Source organism: Pinus tabuliformis, chromosome 6 (genome assembly GCF_031772625.1).
Source record: "Pinus tabuliformis cultivar Carrire ecotype Pingquan chromosome 6, CPIR1, whole genome shotgun sequence".
In the NCBI taxonomy this organism is placed as follows: Eukaryota; Viridiplantae; Streptophyta; class Pinopsida; order Pinales; family Pinaceae; genus Pinus; species Pinus tabuliformis.
The window spans coordinates 721,056,514-721,075,740 of NC_142292.1; the positions used below are offsets into that span (position 1 = coordinate 721,056,514).

The following is a 19,227-nucleotide window of genomic DNA, read 5'->3' on the forward strand; positions in this document are numbered from 1 at the left end:
GAATATCTAATAAGTATAATTTCCTTTAAGTAATTGTATTTAAAGGATTTAATTGAATGAATATCTAATAAGTATAATTTTACACTGATGGATATGTATATAAAAAAAAAAAAAAATTAATGCCATTGCTTGCCTTAGAAAAATTGTAATATTACTTTAATATTACTTATTCAAAGAAATAAGTATTTTTACATTTGAATTATAATAGTTTTTTATTATTATTTTAAATAAAGTAATATCCTTTCAATAAAGGTAGCAAATAAAAAAATTTACTGCCAGCCTTAGAAAAATTGTAATATTACTTATTCAAAGAATTTTCATACTTAAAGGATTAAGTAATTGTATTTAAAGGATTTAATTGAATGAATATCTAATAAGTATAATTTTACACTGATGGATATGTATATATAAAAAAAGAAATTAATGCCATTGCTTGCCTTAGAAAAATTGTAATATTACTTATTCAAAGAATTTTCATACTTAAAGGATTAAGTAATTGTATTTAAAGGATTTAATTGAATGTAATTGTATTTAAAAGATTTAATTGAATGAATATCTAATAAGTATAATTTTACATGGATGGACATGTATATAAAATTTTATGGTTAGTTATTTATTTATTAAAATTATAATTAAAAATATATATATATATTATTTTTTAAATAAAAAATATTATAAACACACTATATATGTTAGATATAATAATATCTTGTAAAATAAACTGTAAAGTGTAATTTTCAATAAATAAATTTTAATTTTTTGAGGATGGTGAAAGTGAGAAGGGTGATCCTTTATTTCAAAAGGCAGGTAAAACTTTCTTTTACTTGGGGTTTAGGAGTAGCATCAAATAACCAAGCAGAGATATAGGGTTTTCTACATTGTACATTCCAGTATTATGAAGTTAACTATTGTTGGGGACTCCAAAACAATTGCCTTCCATCTCATTAAACAATCTAGACCGTGGGAGGTAAAATTAAAGGAAATTTCAAACAATTAGGCTTCACTTCAATCAGATAAGGGACTGTTTGGCTTTATGTGCTCTTAGACAAAACAATCAACAAGCGAATCTAACAGCTAACAAAGGAACTGAGAGGGATGTTGGATTTCTAATTATCAATAGGTAAGAGGTTTATTTTCCAATGCCATATTATGCTTTTGATGGTCATAAAGCTAGGTATAACGAGGCACTAGGTGTCCTTGGCATGTATTAAGTGGCATGCACAAGCTTTGTACAAAGGGGTAGGTATCACTTGCAATTAGAAATTTTCAATCTCCCTACAAGCGTGGGAAGGAGGCCACAATCCAATCATGATTATCATGATGAGAGCAAATATTATGGATTTTCATGGTGGTGATAACTCTCAGATATCATTCTCTATCCTATGGGTGAAATTTAATCATGGGAGAGTAACATCAGTTCAATGGAAGTTGTGGAATGATGCCATAATCTGTGTTGGAATGACGCACTAGATGTAGAAATCGCAAGAAGAGTCGAATTTTCTGGAAGATTAGTGACTTGGGATGATATCCTTTCTTGACTTCTTTATCCTTCAAAGGATATTGCATTTACTAGGCATAGTGCAAGGACAAGAAAACATCAAGGTAAATTCAGAGGTGAAGTTTGAAGCATTTGATAGTATTGTTAATTTGAATTTTGGGGACGTAGATTACTACTTTGTTTTTCAATGGCCATGGAATTTCTTTTTGGGACTTTGTGGGAATTTCATTCTCACAGAGCCCTATATACTGAATTGACAATCTATCATTGCATTGCTTCTATAAGCCTTGAATGGGACTCATTCTTTAGCTCTGATGTTCGTCCCTCACAGACGTTGGTGTTCTCCTTCTCAACTAGGCAATGCCTGTGGTTTGGTTGAGCTTGCAATGGGAGTTTGACCCCATAGGTTGGTGGGAGTTAGTGATTGGGGGGGCTAAATCTTTTGTCCCTTATGTTTGGTTTCATGACTATAGCATGGCACAAATAAATATTGGTAGGAATGCATGGTACTAATATTGAGAATGAGAGATGGAATAATGCAAATGGAAATTCAACTCTCACTTCGACATAATCAAATTGTTACAACCTTGACCTTTGCAATGGAATAATTGGTGGAGCATAACCCCTAATTCCATAGAACAAATGACGAGATGGCAACAATTTAGAATTAGACGGAGCACTCATTATATAATCTAGATTGAATTCGTCTATATTCTCCTCCCTTGGTAACTCCAATAGCCACATCAACTTAGAAATCTTTGACTTCTAATGCAGAAAATGAAGAAAATTTGAATGAGGAAAGTATGTGTGATGGTGGAGTTGTAAACAAATACATGCATTTTAATGCTAGTTAGGTGTTGTAAGATATTATGTACTTTTTGAAGGATCTATACCTCCCAATGTTTTAAAACTCTAGTAAATTGGATCTCTCTTCTTTTTTAATTTAAATAGTGGAAAACAAATGATAGATGTAGCTTGGATTTCTTCAATTTTTTCTTGTTGTATGGTTGTGCCTCCAAGCACAAATTTTAATTTAATATATTCAAACAAAGAACTCTACTCGAAAAAACCCATTTTTTTGAATGAAAAACATGAAAAAGCACACCAAAATCGAAAAGTATTGATGTTGCATCACCATTTTTTTTTTACAATTAAAATTTCAACTTCTTTTAACCATGGCATGAAAAACCAAAATTATGACCATGGAAATCCTTAAAACTCTAACCATTTTTAACCATGACATTATATATCAAAATTCAAATAGCATGCCTCTAAACAACCTTAAAATCCTCACAATTTTCAACCATGAAATTAAAACCAAATATCATTAGTACAAAAAAACCTTAGAATTTCAGCATGTTTCAACCATGGCATTATAAACCAAATATCATGACTAAAAAAAACCTTAAAATTCAATACCTAAATCAAAGAGTGATTCTACCCAGTTCAATTTTTTAAAAAGGCTAAAATTATAGCTCTTTTGAGATCTTAGCCTAAGACAACTTGATCCATTTCCTTTTTTTTGTTGAAGCAAGAGACTGTGCTTCTATTCAATTATACCCAAAGAAATGTTACAATATATACAAAAAACTTGACTTTGTCATGGACTTCAAAAAAAAACAAGGGCATTCTGCCATAGAAAAGGCCCTCCACACTGACTAAAGGATAAGCTAACCACTCAAAAGATACCCTCGGTTAACCGTTAACCCATAGTCGAACTCCATGATCCCAACCATCATTACCGTGCATAACGAGAAAGTACAACCGGCCCCACAAAGATACACGGCCAAATCTGACCGTCGAATCCCTCTACAGAAATGGACGGCTCGGAGAAAACTCGGGAAGCCAAGCTGCTCGAGCTTTAAGGCGCAATGGAGGGTGGTATTACATACCCCACCCTCGCCACGTGTTGAGATCCTAGTGGGACCGCTCCCAAAAAAACCAAACTGCTTACCATTCAAAAGCTCAGCGATCAACTGGAAATCGCTTAAAGCGTGGTTTTTCATACCGTAAGAGGATTGCGGGAGAATTTCTATCGCTAGAAAGATCCAACCTGCCTTTCCGCAGAGGCTAACCTCAAGACTTGTAATAGAAATAGCCACCGACTGTAAATTAAACACTATGTTGCAAATCGAAGGAGAAAGGAGCCTGGGTAATTTACACCAAAGGCTAATGTAACCGCTTAGAGTTTCCCTTCTTCAAAATTCCAACCTGAGTATTGTGTTTGAACTTGCATAAGAAGCTTCATTTCGTGTCTTTCCCTCTAGCCCACTGTCTAAAAATTTCTCTATCCTCTGCCACTTGTTCATTGCAGAGAGATTTTAATCTACTCTGAGGAGACTCCTGCCACTTCATCTCAATCCTGTATTCTGAATGAATCACTCCTTGGTTGGCTAGTAAATCCGCTAGTTTATTGGCTTTCCGACGAACATGATTGAAGCTAACAGTTTGAAGACTCTGGAGATGATTTTGAATTCTTTGGTACACTTGAATTAGTTTCCAGTGTTTTGAGACACTTTCTGGCGCTATTCCACGACTGATTCTCTTTACCGCATTTATTGATATCTCTGAGTCTACTTCGATAATGACATTTGGGCTGTGATTTAGTTTGAGAAGCTCAAGACAATGTTCCAATGCCATTAGTTCAGCCATGTTGTTGGTTGTTATGCCTAAATGGCAGTGGAAAGTAAAGATTATAGTACCTTCTTCATCTCTTAACACCCCACTGTAACCTGTTGTTCCAAGGTTGCTTTTTGAAGCACCATCAATATTGCATTTCAGATATCCTTTCAGTGGAGGATGCCAGTACTCCTTTTTCGTTTCCAAATCTTTTCCCTTTCTGATAAGTCCCTGGTGAATGATCTCTTGCATGCCCAGATGCCTTAGAGTTCTCAATTCATTTGCTGTGGGAGGATTCTTGGGATAACTACGCATAGTGGTGGAAACTGTATCCTTAATTTGTTTCAAGATCATATCCATTAGGCGAAGAGGAGTAGTTTTTTCATCCTTGAAAATTCGTTTATTCCTTTCTTTTCAAACATTCCAGATAATGAAGCTTGGTGTAAAGGTCCAGGCCAGATTAAGGATCTCATACTCCGAAAAGTTTTTTCTCCACCTGTTCAGGGTATTAATGATGCTATCTTTATCTTTGTCTGTCTGTTGAAACATGGTGTTAAAAGAATCCCACAGCCAGGTGGTGTAGGTGCAACTGTTAAGAATATGCTCCATTGTCTCCTCTTGAGCTTCACATAACTGACATCTAGAAGGCCCAATAACCCCCCTTTTCCGAATATTATCCCAAGTTAGTATTTTCTTGTGATGAACTAACCACATGAAAAGCTTGATCTTCATCCACCCTTGGTGGCTCCAAAGTTGTTGCCAGGATTTCGCCAAAACACAGGGATCTAGGTTCAGGATAATTCTTTTTGCTTCCTTGATGTTAAAGGTACCTTCTTTATTGAGGCCCCATCTTATTTGATCCTGCCCCTCTGTTACCAAGATCTTTCTTTGTTTTAACATGCTCATGAGTTCCTTTGCTTTTGTTTTTATGAGGCTGTCCTCTCCGCAGTCTATTTTCCTCCAATTTCTCCACTTCCCGGAGTCATGAGGAAGATTCTAGAAATCGTTAACTTTTATTAATCCTCGGGAATCTGTTTCCTGCTTGAGGCTTATAAAGTCCTCTCTTATCAGCGTTGGTTCCTATTGCCATTTGTCTTCCCAGAAGAGAGCTAGATCTCCTACTCTAATTTCCCAGAAACAGTAGTTTTGTACTAGGCTTTTGTTTTCCCAGGCTTTATTCCAGATGTAAGAGCCTTTTATGTGTCCATATATTCTTATAAGATCACTTGTTTCCCAGGTGCTTGCATATTTTTCTTTCCAGAGTTTAGCCCATTGAGCCCCTGGTCCTTTAACCCACCTCCACCAAAGCTTGGCTCCTAAAACATTACTCAGAATCTCCTAATCATCTAAGCCTAAACCTCCGTGACATTTGGGTTTACAAATTTTATCCTAGGAAACAAGGGCCCATTTCTTCCTTGTTTCCTCCTTGCCCCAAAGGAAGTCTCTCTGGATGTTTCTAAATTGCTATAAGACCCCTTTGGGAGCTGGAACGGCTGATAAAAAGAAAACAGGGATAGATTGAAGAACTGTCTTTGTCAGAATCAACCTTCCAGCTAGGTTCAACGATCTGAAAGTCCATTTTTTGACTTTGTCATGCATTTTGTTGAGCACCGGTTCCCAAATATTTTTATGCCATGGTTTAGTTGTTAGGGGAATTCCAAAATACTTTGGAGGTAGGGAATACCTTTGAAAGCCCAGAATTCTGGAGATATTCCTCTGAATTGCAATATTAGTATTTAAGAAAAAAAATTGATTTGGAGAGATTAACTTCCATACCTGTGGCCAAGGCAAAGTCATTTAGAATTTGTTTGTATGTTGAAGCTTCTTTGACTGTGGGGATACCCTACAGCATGGTGTCATCCACAAATTGTTGGTGAGTAATTGCTTGACCATTCTCCGTTAATTGGAGGTCCTTGATCTTTCCTAAGACTTTGGCTTGATTAATGGATCTTCCCAGACCTTCCATCATGAGAATAAAGAGAAAGGGAGAGAGTGGGTCTCCCTGCCTGAGGCCTCTGGAAGGAGTGAAGATCTCTGAGGGCGAGCCATTCACCAGAATTGAAAAGCTGGAAGAAGTAACCAGAGCCATAACCCATCTGACCCAGTTGTGATCAAACCCAAAAGCATTAAGGACTTCCTTAATGTAAATCCAGTTCACCTTGTCATACGCTTTTGCAATATCTAATTGCATGATCATACCAGCCTGCCTATTGTTGGTAAGCGTATGAACTACCTCGTGGGCTTGGATAATGTTGTTTAGAATTTGTCTTCCTTCCACATAACCAGATTGTTCCCTTGAAATTAAAGACGGAAGAAGAAGTTTGAGTCTTCTAGCCAAAATTTTGGAAATAATTTTGTAAACAACATTTCATAAAGCAATGGGTCTGAACTTATCAGGAGTCAGGGCTGAGTCTTGTTTGGGGATCAGGGAGATGAAGGAGGTGTTGAGGGCTTTCAGAATGGTCCTGTTTCTTCTGGAGTCCTCTACAACATTCAGAATATCCTGTTTGACAACATTCCAGTAGGCCTTGAAAAAGTCCACATTAAAACCATCTGGACCTAGAGCTTTGCCATTCTGCATATCTTTAATGACCTCACTGACTTCTTCTTTGGTCACAAGTTTATTCAGGTTAAAATTATCCTCTCTAGACACCATTTTAGGGATATTTTTTGTAATTTCCTTGATGCATTGTTCTCTGTCTAGATTATTTTCCTTTGTGATGCCTTTGAAATGTTGTACCAGCACAGCTTCAATATTCTTATGAGAGGTCTGAAGCTCCCCATTCTCATTCAATATTGAAGAGATTCTATTGTGCGCTCTATTGGCCATGGTAGATCTATGGAAAAATTTGGTGTTTCGTTCACCTTCTTTGAGCCATTGAACTCTAGACTTTTGTCTCCAAAAGATTTCCTCTTGTTTGCATAAATTCTCCCATTCTTGATTGTGTTTGTCAACTTGTTCACTTTTGACTTTATCAAAACCATCTATGATCAATGCTTGGTTTAGTTCCTGTAGTTTAATTTCCACTGATTTTTTGTCTACGAAAATATTACCAAACTCCTTCTTGTTCCAATCTTTGAGTCTGAGTTTGATGTTCTTTAGTATTTTATGAAGGAGGAACATTTTGTTGCCCTGGATCTGCAGATCTTCTGACCACCATTTTTCAATGTTGTTGACGAAATCTGGGTGGGAGAGCCAGATATTCTCAAATCTGAAGGGTCTGTTCCTAGGAGAATCGATTCCTTTGATCTCTAATTGAATCAGCCAGTGATCAGAGCCTCCAAATGGGAGAACATTGGCAGTTATTTCTTTATTAGTGAGCATCAGCTCCTCTGAGATCAAAAATCTATCTAACTTGGAGGCGACCTAGGCATCACCTCCTCTTTTGTTATTCCAAGTAAAAAGTCTGTTGTGCATTTCAAAGTCAACCAATTTCATATCTTCTGTGAATGATTGGAACACTACGGAATCTTTACTTAGCATTCTGGTACCTCCTTCTTTTTCTAAAAGAGATTTAATCATGTTGAAATATCCTCCCATGACCCAAGGGATTTCTTCATGTCTACTTCTGAGATTAGCTAGGGAGTCAAGAAATTTGATTTTCTCATATATTCGTTGAGGACCATAAACATTCGTAACCAGGAAGATGTCTGACACCCCCATTGGCTGAATGATAATAGATAAATAATTTCTTGATGCCTCTGCATCTATTATGCTAAATTTTTAGGGTTCCATAGAGTGAGAATGCCCCCAGCTGTATTCACTGCTTTAACTTCTAGAAACTCAAATCTATTAAGCCATTTTCTACAGATTTGTTTTAATTTCTGAATGGAGCATTTTGTTTCCTAAATGAAGATTGTGTCCAGTGTAGCTAGCTTCATTCTGTTACTTAGCATTCTTTGTGTTCTTTTAATTCCTAGACCTCTGATATTCCAAGATATGAACTTCATAATTAAAGATTTGTAAAGGAGTAATTGGTTAGATATTTCATTTTACCGGAATCTATCATTAGCTTTCCACACTCCATCAAGAGCTCATTTTGCTTTTTTCTGCCCCTCTTCTTTCCGGGATTTCTAGTAGCTAATCCTGGAGTTGATTCATTGTTTTCACTCCTTTGTGCTCCTGATTGTGAATATTTTTACCTTATCCAACCCTCTTTCTTGAGTTTTCTATAAAAACAATTGTTATATCCTGTTGCATTCTTCTTGAGGCAATGAATCTATTCCTCCTTTGGTTCCCTGTATCATGAATCCTTCTAGATCCAGGTTTTCCTTGTCGAGAATTTCTTGTAGTTCATGATCTTCCAAATCTATTGCACTTTGGGTCATTTCCTAGTCCATCTCCATTTCTGTTTCACTTATCATCACTTCTTTTTGAGAACCAATCTCTTGAGAATGTTTTTTTCCTTTTCTTTTTCTTTTTTATTAGTACCTTCCTCCTGATATTGGTTTTCTCTTGTGATTTCTTCATTCTCTTCCAACACTTGAAACTTGTTCTGATTGGCCTTCTACCCCTCGTTATATTGTTGCTTAAGCCCCTTTTTTCCTCCTTTTCCTCTACTTGCCACTTTCTAAAATCTTTATGTATCCTTCATTGTATTAAGTTTATCTTTGTTGTTTGCTTTACTGAGAGGGTAGTCTCTGAACAAATGTCCATGTTCATGGCACCTATGGCATCTGAAAGGGATATGCTCGTAGTCCACCGTTTGCACCCACTCCTCATCAAAAACTTCCAAGATAACTTCATCTAGAATCGCTCCTGAAAGATCCATTTCCACACATACCCTTGCAAAGGAGGTGTATTTTCCTCTTCTTATGGCTTCAGAAGCTTTGACAAAATGTCCTAGTTTATTGCCAGTGGTAGCTAGTGATTCAGTTTGCCAATAATTAAGAGGTAGAGAATAGAGCCTTACCCACACTGGAACCAAAGAGAAATTCTCCTGCTCTAGGACAAAGTTCATCCTCCATGGCCTCATATAGAGACCAACTGCTGCAAAAATGTAGGGTCCTCCTTTGAATATTCTATCTTTGTCTTCGATGTTTGAGAATACCACTGTGAAGAATCCCTTTGACCCAAGATGTAGGTTAATGCTTCCTTTGGGTTTCCAGTGATACTTGATCCACGTCTGTAGAGCTTTTTTAGTGGGCCATAGACACATGAATTTACAGAAAATGGCGTAGGTCCCCATGTGTTCCCTGTGCGCCTGCAGAGCAGGATCATTTAATATTACTCTAGGAGAGATTTTTGCTTTTGGTTTGCAAGGTCCTTTTTGTTTTTTGTCTCTTGAACCCTGATTTTTGTCTTCTTCCTCTTTGTCCTTTGTGCAGTTGTTTTCCTTGGTTTTGGTCCCATCTGCTTCCTTTTCATTATCCCTGTTCCTTTCATTCGTACAACCTTTGCTATTCCCCATCGGTGATTTACTTCTACTGGCAATAGCGTCTTTGTAGGAGGGAGTCGAGCTCCCTCCTCTGCCGCCCTCCATTGGAGCCGATCTCTATTGGTTTTTGTAACCCTATTCGCTTCGCTTTGGCTCTCCCGTGTTTTCAAACCCGCTCAGTTATCCGTCTATCTGGACACCAAATCCTAATCAACAACTTGACCCATTTTTAATGGAACACTAAAATTACAATATTTTCTAACTATTATTTATAAAATCATTATTAATATACAAAAAAATCATGAAAAAAATCCTTTAAAAGAAAAAGGAAAAAAACAACATAATAAAATAATAATAATTAAAAGTAAGGAAATTTTATTTTTTAAAACAAATTAAATAATTTAAAATATATATTTAAAATATAAAAATAAATAAAACCAAAAATTGAAATTAATTTAAAAAAATACAACAATTCTAAAAAAAATATATTTAAATAATAATAATAATAATCATAAAATGAATAAAGATTAAAAATATGTTCATATTAACATAAATTTAAAATATATATATATATATATATATATATATATATATATATATATTAAAATTTATAAATAAAGAAAAAAACAACAATGTACAAGAATAATAATAATAAAACTTTTAACTAAAAAATTCAAATAAAAAAGAAATATATATATATATATATATATAGAGAGAGAGAGAGAGAGAGAGAGAGAGAGAGAGAGAGATTCTCCAAGAAGGGTGCTCAAGAGTGGGCGTTGTCGCTTTCCCTCCCCCTTCCTCTCTCACCTTGATATGATACCAACTCACAAGAAAGGGAGTTGTCGGTCCCACTATACTTGGCACATTTCATACACTCCCATCAATTCATTAATCATGGCACAAAGCTGACACAAGATTAAATGGTATTTGAATATTACAAGTCTCATAAGGAGGTATAGGAGGACTTTCCACGAGAATTCTATCAAATTAGTAGAACTGAAGGAAAAAATTGACAGATAGATTACAAGATGACCATTCTAGCCAACAAATCAAACAACATCCCCTTCTACTCGAATGAGGGTAGTGACTAGCCAGTTAGATGCTTGAATATTATGCCCAATAATTGTCATGACACACTAGTTTTTCACTTGCAAGACTAGTAGTTTTTTTCGTCTTCGCATATGGATGTATGTCAAGGTTTGGCACACCCAACCTGTTTTTATAAGATTTTATTTACAAGATGCTCTAGTTATATGAGTTCTTAGCAACCTCAAGCCTTTGAACTTATGTTATTAGTATAGTTACCCTTCAAGCATACGAGTAGAAAAAAATGGTCAATGTAATCCTCATTTGACATAATGCAAAGTGCCTAACTTTAAAAAGTTAAAAGAATGGTGTTGTGTGTGAGGGTGATACTCTGCATCGCCCCTCCACCCACATGGAAAGCTACCTACTCAGCCCCGCGGTGAAGGTGTTGTACCACTTTCCTAGCTAACCCCTTGAGGGGAGGGGCGATGCCTGACATTGCCCTCCCCCATAAAGAACATTTAACACAGAGGCGTTGTAAGATGTGCAGCTAATTTCTTAACTAGCCCCATGGGTGGATGGTCGAAGCCATACATCACCCTCCCCCACACAACAAATTTAGGATGTTAACTATGTTATGTGGAGGAAGGTGATGTCAGACATCGCTCCATTGTATATTTTTTTCTTTTTCTTTTTAATCTTTTTTTAAATAATTTTTTGAAATTTAAATTATATTTTTTATTTTTTATCTAAAATTTTATTTTATAATTTTTAAATTTTAAGATTTTATTTTTATTTTATAATTTTTTAAAAATATATGTTAATTATTTTATAATTTTTATTTAAATTTTCTCTCATGCGGATGTGGGGATTGGGGTCGGTGCCTAGCACCCCAATGATCCTCTTGGCATTTAACGAGGAGTAACATGGCACATGAATGACATGCAACCCCATGTGAGAGAGGAGGTTGAGGTTACTTGGAAGTTATTCAATTTAATGACATTTAGGTGGATTTGCAGTGTCATGGTACTGTCATGGGAAAGGGATTTGGTTTGCTGGTTGTGGGTTTTTCAGACTAGTATGGGATGGACGTGGGAATTATTTCAACATACATTTTCTAAGCAAGGTGGAAAGGATAATGGAGATTGTTGTCTATACGTCTTGGGAGCAATTGTCGATGGGGGTTTTTGTTGTGTCTTGGGAGGTTAGAATGGAGGGCCAATGGTTTAATTGAAACTTAAATGGGATCTTGGAATTATATGGCATCGTTGTTTGAAGCCATATGGAGAGCTAATTAATCATGTCTGGCTATTTTATATCATGGGTGTGTCGATATTGCTACATAATGAGTCGTACAAGCTCCATGTCTAGAAAGAGGTAAGAGACCGTGGTTATCTCCCTTGATTAGTCTCTTTCTTTTCTGAAGAGCTTGGTTATCAAGTTATTATAAAGTAGTGTTGGGTGTTGGTTATCATTCATGGAATTTTGAACCTTTTGCGTCAGTTCTGGGCTATGGAGGGTTTGTTATTGTGTTGAAGGGCTGAGGGCCGTAGACTGGGGGAATTGTGCCCAACTTCTCCCCGACCTGGTTGGGCAAGCCTTTTGGTCGTCAATAGCATGCATTATATACCTAATTGGGTGGGGGGAGAGGAATCCAAGACATATGATGATATTGTACTAAGTTTATTAGAGTTGTGCTTGAGCTCAATTAACCTCCTTCTATATTAGTTTATAGGTTCTAAGATCGTTGTGTCTCGATGGGTCAGCACAGGAAGTTATGGAGCAGGTTATAATCAGACTGACCTAGGTGCATTTTATGGTCATCGACATTTCAACACTTTTGTGGCATCTAGTGGTAGTCAAGAAATTCATCGCAGGGATCCTCTTAGTTTTTATACACAGTGTTATGTAATGACAAGGCTTGTTGGTTCACTCACTAGTGCATCGTGCTCTTTTTTCATTGAAGTTCCATATTTTTGGGATTGTTGACTTTGATTTGGGATTGGGGTTTGATTGGAGTAGCATCGTCATCAACCAGAGAGAAGCCAAGTTGAAAATGCACCCTCAACAAGGACAGGTACAACCAGGCTTCTCAGAAAGGTGACTATGTGAGGGGAATATTCAAGAAGATCACGGACAGGGTGAGGTCGTTGACCCAACCCCTGCTCATTCATTTGGAACTATAACCAAACCTCCCTTATGATGCAAGAGCATTAGAGATTCCAAGTCATCAAGATTTTTGGAGATAAAGCGAGTTTCAACATGGAAACGTAATTTTATTTCCTTAAAGTAATCATTTTAATTTATTTATTTCTAAAACAACTAGGGATAGAGATAAGATATAATATATAAGATGTTAGTGTGAGAATTTGTTGGGTGTGGAGCCTGATTATCTTCCTGATTGTTCAAAGGTTTTTTTTAGTCGCATTGGATCCCTGTTCCTAATGGGGTGGAAACACCGCTCATTTAATCACCATCAGGGGGGTCTAAGCCCCCCCTCGCCCTTGGTAGGGGTGCCCCTAAGGCTAAAAATAGATGAAAATTTCCTTGTAAAATATTCTAATTCCGTAGTCAATTTGGGTCATTTATTAGGCAGATGATCTGACGATAGAATTTATGTTAATCTAGCATTTTTTTCCTTACAAGGCAACCCCCTCAATTTATATGAAGGAATTGTACTACGGTTGGGCATGATTATTCTGAGCGAGGAGAAAGAGAGGAGACTATGTGAGAGTGAAGAGGAAATTACAATAGATCAAATGTAGGTTGTATCTCTTCATTTTGTTAGATAATATAAAAGGAAGGACTGACTGTTTCTTTGTGGATGCAGCCCAAATTGGGTGAGCCACGTATATCTTCGTCTCTCTTGTTTTATACATTTTTGTATTTGTGTTTCCACAATATTTTGTGTATTCATTGCTCATTAATTAATTTCTAACAACTAACTGCTGCTGCGCGCGCGCCTAGCCTGCGCCTGAGCCTGCCTAGAGCCGACTGATCGAGCTGAATCATGGATCCTCCGGATCCGCCCAGTGGGGATCTGGAGTTGCAACAAGCTTTCTCAAACGTGGTGAAGTCTCTCCCTCCGCAGAGACCCAGACCAACAGCAACAAAGTTTGTGAAGAAGCTGGATGGTTTACAAGAAGTCCTTCTGCCCCCGACCATTCCACGCATGGCAGCCATTTCCTTAGCAGAGAAAGGGTTAATCGGGCAATTTACAGGACTATGGCCATCACCCAAGACAGTGCAAAGATGGGTTGAAAGAAATTGGTCGAATAAGATCCAGGGCAAAATATCCATCAGATTCTGTGGTAGAGGATACTTTACCTTTCATTTTGAAACCAAAGAGGATAAAGATCTAATATTCAGAAACGGGCCTTACTTTATGGATTCCAGGGGCCTCTATCTCAATAAATGGACCCCGGATTTTGATCCTGAGCTAGATATACCAAGTGCGGTTCCAGTCTGGGTCAGACTACCTCACCTCCCACTACACTGTTGGGGGGATGACTCTGTGAAAGCAATAGAGAACGCGGTTGGAAAATACATAGATCGCAGTGAACCCAAAGACAACATGCAAGCTTGTGCGTGGATTTGCGTTGAAGTTGATCTGGGCCAAGGACTACCAGAAGCAATCAAACTGAAAGTCGATGACTGGTGCCATATTCAGCAGTTGGATTACAAGCAAATACCCTTCAAATGCAAGGTATGTCACGAATATGGTCACTTTGCAAATAGATGTCTTAAAATAGTTAACGTTGAATCAGAAGAGCAAGATGGGCAATGGGAAACTGTTAAAAGGAAAAAAACATCCCTTCCCCTCAAACCTTCGGACTCGGAAGCCCCTGGTCCTTCCCATCAACACCCTCCCCTCCAACCCTCTTCCCTTCAGCATCCATCTTCCTCCTCCCAGCAGCCCCCCCTTCATCATCCTTCTCCTCCTCCTCGGATTCCTGATCCCCCCATCCCACCATCCTCTAACCCCTTCGCATCCCTCTCTGAAGAAGAATCAGTTCCTGATTTCCCCTCCTCTGATCCTCCACTCCATCCCTCTCCCCCTCTCATTTCTCACCCATCCCCTGATTCCCCCTCCACCAGGATTACCAGAAGCTCATCAAAGGATCATGGAGCGCCCAACGATGTTCCAAAGAAGCATGGGCCTGGCAGAAAATCAGCCAAACAACAGAGAGAAGAAAGTGCCCAGAAAGACATTGCAATGGGCTCTCAGACTCCTATAGAATCCTTTATTCTTGGGCAATCAGACAAAGAAAATAATAACAAGGGAAAAGAGAGGCGAGCAACTCTCCACGTAACCAGTAAATCATGATGAAAATACTATCCTGGAACAGTAGGGGATTAGGGCACCCCTCCAAGATAGCAGCCCTCAAGGATCTAACTCAAAGTGAAAACCCTGAAATTGTTCTTGTCCAAGAAACAAAGCAAGATCAATCAGAAATTAATAGAGTCATCAGCCAGCAAAAGCGTTACAGCAGATGTGCAAGCGAGGCAAGAGGAGCCTCAGGTGGCATTCTAACAATGTTGGACAGTAATAAATGGAACTGCAGCTCCACCAGAATACACCAGAACTGGATCCGTGCTAATCTAGAAAGTAAGACAGATGGAGCAGCGGTAGTAATCTACAATGTATATGCACCGAATCAATATAGAGAGAAAGAAGTATGCTGGAACACTTTGGAAGCTAGTATAGAAGAAGAGCAGGACAACAATCTCATTATTGCAGGGGATCTAAATTTGGTACTACATGCAAACGAGAAAAGAGGAGGACACTTCACCCCAGATCCTTTCAGAAATCGACTTGAGAGCATTATGCAGGAGCAAGACCTTGTAGATATTAGGCCTAAGAATCGAAGATACACCTGGAGCAACAGAAGAATAGGAGCCGGCAATATCATGGAGCGTCTTGACAGGTTTCTCATAAGCATAACTTATCTGTCCACTTTTACTACTGGTAAGTCAAATATTCTCAATGTCTCCGCCTCTGATCATTATCCAATAACGCTCACTCTGCATAGTCAATGTCAGCTAGGACCTCTCCCCTTCAAATACTGTTCCATTTGGAATCGTATCCCTGCAGCAAACGACGTGGTGTGGCAGGCTTGGATACAACACGTGGAAGGCTCCCCAACTTATATCTGGGAGACAAAACTAAAGAGAGTAAGACAGGCTTTAAAAAATTGGGCAAAGAACAATTACCAAGAGCCTGAGTTGAGCAAAAAGAAAATTAAGCAAGATCTGGAGGAAGTGCAGCGAAACATTGAAGCCTTTGGGCTGACCCAGCAAGCCAAAGAGAATGAAACAAAACTATACTCTCAGCTGAGACAAACTATAAAGGACGAAGAAACAAAATGGAGATTGAAGTCAAGACAACTCTGGCTCCAGGAGGGAGACAAAAATACTTCTTACTTTCATAAGCAGGCTACAGTTCGAAAGGCTAGAAACACTGTGAGCACAATTAAGGATAGTGAAGGGTATAGCTACAATACTCAGGACTCCATAAAGGAAGCAGCCACCAATCACTTCAAGAACCTTCTGACTGAGGATAAAGGTGAGGAGGACTACTCAAGTATGTTATAGCATCTGTTCAAAGGAGTCACACAAGAAATGAACAGCAACCTCAAGAAAGAAGTAGAAGAAGAAGAAATCCAAAAAGCGATTTGGAGTCTTCACCCAGATAAAGCTCCAGGACCTGATGGGTTTCCAATCAGCTTTTACAGAGAGCATTGGCAGATGATCAAAAAAGATCTCATCAAGATGATACGCTGGGTTTTAAAGAAAGGCAAAATGGGGGGATTTACCAACTCTACCTACCTAGCCTTAATCCCAAAAGAGAATAGACCTTCCACCTTTTCAAGATTTCGGCCAATATCTTTATGTAACTCAGCATACAAAATAATCACAAAAATTCTGTCAACTAGGCTCAAGCCCCATCTTCATTCTCTGATCTCAGAAAACCAAGGAGGCTTCCTTCCCAATAGGCACATTTCTGACTCTATCCTCCTTGTGCAAGAGGCTATCCACTCAAGCATAAGCAGAAAGGAGAAAGGGTTTGTACTAAAGCTGGATCTGGCCAATGCCTTTGACAGGGTAAGGCATTCCTTTCTTTTTGTTGTCCTGCACAAAATGGGTTTTGACTCCTTCTTCATCACAATGATCAAAGCCTGTATATCGGAACCCTGGATCTCTCCTCTGATCAATGGGAGACCATGTGCTGCTTTCCAATCCTCCAGAGGCCTTAGACAAGGCTGTCCCTTGTCTCCTTACTTGTTTATCCTCATGGCCGAGTCCCTTAGCCAAACCCTGGACTTCAACAGGAGAATAGGTCTAATCACGGGCATCAAATTTGAGCAAGGAACAAAGAACATCAACCACTCTCAATTTGCGGATGATACCCTCCTAATTGGAGGAGCGTCCATCACTATAGCAAGGCGCTTTAAAAAGATCTTAGACCAATTCATGGAATACTCAGGGGGGAAGATCAATCAGCAAAAAAATTGCATATATGGTTGGAATACATCAACTCACACCATCCATAGCATTGCAAGTATATTAGGAGTCTCCTACAATCTTGTCTGGAGCCACTTCACCTATCTAGGGATGCCAGTAAGTATGGGACCGCTGAAAGCTGACACATGGAACGAAATCCTTGACAAAATAAAGAGAAAAATCCAACAATGGGGCACCATGTGGCTGAACCCAGCAGGACGGCTTGTACTTCTCAAATCAGGTTTGGCCTCTCTTCCCATTTATCGTTTTTCTTTATGTCAAGCCCCTGCTGTTTTCCATCATAAAATGGAAAGAGCTCTCAGACATTTTCTTTGGCAAGGAGGGAAAACGGAAAAAAGAAAATTCAACCTTGTCAGCTGGAAGAATGTCATCCAGTCTCAGGAAAAGGGAGGATTAGGAATAAGATCTCCAAAATTGTTGAACTTAGCTCTTGGAGCTAAAATAATATGGAGAATGATCACAGGACCTACAGCATGGTGGAAGAGGGTATTAGAGGCAAAATACTTGAACAGCTCAAGGCAACAACTCCTTGAAACTAATATTCCCAACAGAGATAGTACAAAAATTTGGCAACTCTGCAAGAAAGTCATACCCTTTATGTCTCAAAATATCTCAAAAGTCCCAGGAGGGGGTAGTAGCATCAATTTTTCCACAGACAGAATCCTAGGACAGCACCCTATTGAATCAAAAATGGAGGCAACGCCTGCCATAAATTGGCTAAATGGAAAAGGAATATGGTATTTAGCTCAAATATCACAATGGGACAATCATTCCCAAGCATGGATAGGTTGGAAGTTCTCGGATTACCCCAGGGAGCTAGAACCCAGTCTTGTTGCCTTAAAGAACCTCCTTCACAACAAAGCTCCGATTCAGAAAGGCAAGCAAGATGGTTATCGTTGGGATCCAACAGGAACTCAATACACGGCCAAAGCGGGGTACCAACATCTATGTGACAGCACCTTCCCACAGGATATATGGAACCAATGGAAACTTGTTTGGAGAGCAGAAGCACCCCCCAAAGTCAAATTCTTCATATGGCTGCTCCTGAAAGGGAAAATACTAACAGCAGAGAATTTAAAGAAAAGAGGCATAATGGGACCTTCCAGATGTCTGAATTGTTGTAGGTCAGAGGAAACAATACAATACTTGTTTATAGATTGTACGGTTGCTGATGAATGCTGGAGAAAGATGGCCTCAATTGGAGATGCCCCATGGGAGCCTTAGGCAACTATTGCAGAAACAATTCACAAATGGAGAAAGAATTGTCCATGGAAAGAGAAAAGAAGCAAATTGACGCAGAGGATATGGAATGCCATCCCTCTAACCCTCCTATGGCGCATCTGGTTGGCTCGAAATAGAAAGGTTTTCCAGGAGAAAGGATATAACATCAGAGCTATGTGTCACAAGGCAAAGTATTTAGCGGTGGAGATAGTCACAATCCACACCAAAGGTAAGATTGAGACTACTAACTACAGTATGGAAGAGAGGAACCTAGTCAGTTATGTCCAAGAGAACATAACTAGCGCACAGGAATTAAGCCAAGGAAAGACACAAACGAAAGAAACAAACAGGGCTTGGAAGCTGAGATTAAAGGAGGCGGAATTTGCGAGCTGGTTGGGAAACTGTAATAAGTTCTACTTATTCTTTGATGGTGCTTCTAAATTAAACCCGGGCCAAGCCGGCGTAGGGGGCCTCATCTGCAATGCTAACGGAGAAAGAATACTTCAGTTCGAATGGGGACTGGGGGAGATGTCCAATAACAGGGCAGAGGGATTGGCATTGTACCAGGGCCTCACTCAGCTGATTAAGTTAGGGATAAGGAAGGTAATTGTGTTTGGGGACTCAACGATTATCATTAGACTCATGGCGCAGAGGCTGAACTCGTCGAACATTCTACTACAGGAGATAAACCATAGGAACCAAATCCTTCGCACCTCAATGGAAGAAGTCATATTTTATCACATCCTCCGTGGACTGAACAAGGAGGCTGACAAGTGCGCCAACAGGGCATGCGAGCGCTCCAAAGTTATTCTGTGTTGTAACGACAATTCCTCCTTACAACCGTTACCATGAATATTCCGCATCTGGTCAACAGCAGGTGTACCGTGGACAATAGAATCCATGACAGCAGACAAACAATCAATTCAGTTGGCAGAACAGGTATGGTAGACAAGATTT

General features: G+C 38.8%; 2 protein-coding genes across 2 annotated transcripts; both read left to right on the top strand.

The window, feature by feature from the left end:
• The first annotated feature begins 15,060 nt into the window (after positions 1-15,060).
• LOC149260718 (uncharacterized) lies at positions 15,061-16,119 on the top strand. Its single transcript, XM_089460947.1, has one exon. The coding sequence runs from the start codon at positions 15,061-15,063 to the stop codon at positions 16,117-16,119; it is 1,059 nt and encodes a 352-aa protein (XP_089317073.1).
• Positions 16,120-17,739: 1,620 nt separating this feature from the next.
• LOC149260719 (uncharacterized) lies at positions 17,740-18,273 on the top strand. The gene has a single exon (XM_089460948.1). The coding sequence runs from the start codon at positions 17,740-17,742 to the stop codon at positions 18,271-18,273; it is 534 nt and encodes a 177-aa protein (XP_089317074.1).
• Positions 18,274-19,227: the final 954 nt, after the last annotated feature.